The sequence below is a fragment of the Limulus polyphemus genome, unplaced genomic scaffold (genome assembly GCF_000517525.1).
Source record: "Limulus polyphemus unplaced genomic scaffold, Limulus_polyphemus-2.1.2 Scaffold3330, whole genome shotgun sequence".
NCBI lineage: Eukaryota > Metazoa > Arthropoda > Merostomata > Xiphosura > Limulidae > Limulus > Limulus polyphemus.
This window is the reverse complement of record NW_013668940.1, coordinates 88,197-92,012: the sequence shown is the minus strand read 5'-3', so window position 1 is coordinate 92,012 and position 3,816 is coordinate 88,197. Positions and strand designations below refer to the sequence as shown.

General features: G+C 33.5%; 1 protein-coding gene across 4 annotated transcripts in view; it reads right to left on the bottom strand.

Annotated features, from left to right (window-relative positions):
- LOC106469160 (atypical protein kinase C-like) overlaps window positions 1–3,816 on the bottom strand; it is a 78,233-nt gene that overhangs the window by 38,351 nt on the left and 36,066 nt on the right. For all 4 annotated transcript variants that reach the window (XM_013929625.2, XM_022397584.1, XM_022397585.1 and 1 more), the window contains 2 exons: window positions 1,713–1,798; window positions 236–367 (listed from right to left, as the gene is read on the bottom strand). In XM_013929625.2, coding sequence (XP_013785079.1) covers window positions 236–367; window positions 1,713–1,798 — 218 coding nt within the window. The remainder of the gene's footprint in view (window positions 1–235; window positions 368–1,712; window positions 1,799–3,816) is intronic.

Here is a 3,816-nt window from a genome sequence, read left to right as displayed (position 1 = left end):
AAAGTGACATTTCCTAAGGTTAGAAGATTGTTTTCTTTTGTGTAAAAAAAGGAAGTTTAGATATTAAAAGTGACATTTCCTAAGGTTAGAAGATTGTTTTCTTTTGTGTAAAAAAAGGAAGTTTAGATATTAAAATCGACATTTCCTGGGGTTAGAAGATTGTTTTCTTTTGTGGTTTTAAGTGCATTAAAAAAAAAGCATTTAGACAAAATAAACAAGAAAATTTAGAGCTCACCACTGTCCCAGAACAGGTCAGTTTAAACAGTTTATGACATTTCTTGTGGACCATCAGTTTGCAGTTGATACACTTGAAGCCTTGACGTCCCAAACCCCAAATACGGTCAGCACAAAAGGCACAGAAAGCCCTCTATAAATGGAAGAATAAAAGCTTACAATACTAGAATATTTTAAGGCATTCTTTTAAGTTTGCAGGAACTAAGATATTTCTAAAAATACTCAAGTTGATTAATTTTATAAACAGAGTTGGATGATGGCTAATGAAAGCTAAAAAAAAATTCCTAATAGTATAAGTCAATATAGTAAATCATAAACTTATAAACAATAAATCATAAAACTAGCATTCTTTGCAAAAACCAGTTTTCAGTTTTATCAATATCATCATAACTCATTAGAAAACATAACCCTTATCACAGAAAATTAAATAACAGCTCAACATTTCAAAAAAGTTAAAAAATGTGGTGCTGCATAAAACATATTAATTATTTGCAATTTTATGTCATGAGAAAATGCCTTGCTGATATTAATAGTATTTTATCCATGACCAAGTTGATAAAGCAAGTAATCATCTTGTGTGCACATAACTTAGCTTGATTATTGTGGTCACTGCCATCGCCAGTTTCGGGGTCAAGACATGTCCATAGAAAAGGAACCCCCACCCACACACACACACTCCTAGTTCTAAAAGTCCTTAGAGAAAGCCCCTCCTAGTTCAGCATTTCCCGAGAGAAAGGGCCCCCTTCCAAGTACAATGTGCCCTTAGAGAAGGGTCTCCTCCTAGTACAGTATGTCCTTAGAGAAGGGTCTCCTACTAGTACAGCATGTCCTTAGAGAAGGGCCTCCTACTAGTACAGCATGTCCTTAGAGAAGGGCCTTTACTAGTACAGTATGTCCTTAGAGAAGAGACTCCTACTAGTACAGTATGTCCTTAGAGAAGAGCTCCTACTAGTACAGTATGTCCTTAGAGAAGCATCTTCCTAGTTCAATGTGTCCTTAGAGAAGAGCCTCCTACTAGTACAGTATGTCCTTAGAGAAGGGCATCTTCCTAGTTCAATGTGTCCTTAGAGAAGAGCCTCCTACTAGTACAGTATGTCCTTAGAGAAGAGCCTCCTAATAGTACAGTATGTCCTTAGAGAAGGGCCTCCTCCTAGTACAGCATGTCCTTAGAGAAGAGCCTCCTAATGTGTCATTAGAGAAGGGTCTCCTCTTAGTTCAGTGCACACTGACATGGTTTATTATGTAAACACCTTACGCTTTCAAGAAAACTTAACTTTCATATTAACTGTGAAGAAAATATGTGTTAAAAATCTTGTTTAAAAACTGGGCTCTCCCAAGGGCAGAGACAGCAGTCCCCGGGTTGTAACAAACACAAATGTTTTAAATAAACTATTACAGTGAAAAACCTGTAATCTTGTGGATTTAACACTACACACAGACACCGCTAAAATACCAAGTTTACATCAAACACTACCCACCCTGTTGAATCTTTTTGCCTGAAAGATGTGTCCATTAACTTTGTAAAGTTTTCGCCATCTTCGAGCTCCTCTTCGATAAATACTCTCTTCAAAATAAAATACTTTGTTAGATTTCCTAAATTTTGTAAAACCTGTGACATTCTAAATAAGACAGAAGAAATTTAAATTTTACTTGTTTTAAGACATTTGTATTAGGCCTATTTCATTTTTAAACACTAATTATTAATCTAGTCCCTAAGGGATTTTCAAGAATTAGTAGAATGTATAATAATTAGTATTCCAATCACACTACATTTGTCATATCCATTGCCAAAGACGTGTTTCACTTAATCCAGAGCTCTTCAGGCAAGCTGGGATAAACAAATGCAATGGCGATGGATATGACAAATATAGTGTGGTTGAAATACAATTATTACAAACTTTTCTAGTTCTTGAAAATCCTTAAGAGACTAAATTAAGAATGTAGTATTTAAGAATGAAATAGGCCTAATACTAATGTCATGCGACAAGTAAACTGTAATCCTTCTTTGCTGGCTTGTAAAAGATGTACATACCATAAATGTTCTAATACCTTACTTTTACAAACACAAACCTTTATCCTGGATACTAAAAGTCTTATATTACATAATTATTTACATAACAATCCAAGGTAAGCCTACAGACTTGAAAACTTTAAAAGTTGATTTTTCAAACATCATTTGAGGACAATTTTATTAGCTAGTTTTCGAAACGTGGTGTTACAAACTTAACACACTTTTAATACTACTTAAACAATAAAGACAAATTCTTACAACTTTGTCACAAGCTTAATTTAACATACTTTTAAGGTTAGGATTTCAGGCAGTTAATTAATGATTAAGATCACCAGATGGGGCTAGTGCATCTATATAACTTTTATAGCTTGTGTTCAAAGGAAATCAATTACTTCTATTGGCTGTTAAGCACCAAAATTGATATGGCTTAGTGGACTTAGGTCAAGATTTCCAACTACGACACTAGTCAGATATTGAAGTTATTTGTTCTCAGCAAGTTAGAGAATAGATATTCAATTTAGTAACTATGCCTGCACCAAGGAAAGACAACAGCTTCTTCAAAACAACAGTGGTCAATATTATCCAATCAAAGTTGTTTTATTTGTTAGCAGCTTCACTACTATTCATTTAGTTACAGTAGTCTTACAGAAAGTTATTTGATAATATCTGATACAACAAAATGTCAATAATAGGAGAATGTTTCACCTGTTATGTATATCAAACATTTTAGAACCATTCCCGGCTTCAATAATTTTCACAACATACCTCTTAAATTCATTTCTGTTTATGTAAAACGCAAACTATGTTTTAGTTACATAAGTAGATTTTATGTGAACACATTTAATTCCCAAGTTCTTTTCACAAAACACAGGAGTTAATAAGTTAATTTTATAGTCTTCAGACATTATACAATATTATCTTTAACTGCAGTATCTGAAGTAGCTCAGAGTGTTTTCACTGTAATATCTATTCTTATTGCTTATCTCATGAATACAGTTAGTTTACTGTATGGTGATATTGTGTTAGGTTGTGATCAACAGAGTTTTGATGAAATGTACTGTGAATATTTGAGTTAATCTGTTGGATTTACCACCAATATATTTAATATTCCTAATGAAAACTTGTTAACATATATAAGATACCACTGGGTAGTCTTTAGAAAGTATGTAATAAGTAATAATGTGGAATCACTGGCATATAACTTTAGCCCCTTACTATTCCTTGAAAGTCAGCTCCTCCCATCTTTACTAATTAGGGCACATAGGAACACAGTATGGGAAACATCAACCTACATTATTCACTTCACTGAATATAAATAAAGTCTCAGGTATACCAGATTGCACAGAAACCCTTCTTACTTCAGATTTGAGATAATGTAGGTTTTTCAATACTTCTACTTTGGTTCAGTATTATGTGCTACATAATATATATATATATATATATATATATATACACACACACACACACACACACACACACAGTGGTGGACGAGAGTGACGACGACACGACCTAGTTCGTACGTACTCGACACTAACGAAAACTAACTACTACTATAGTATGTTACTTTAATT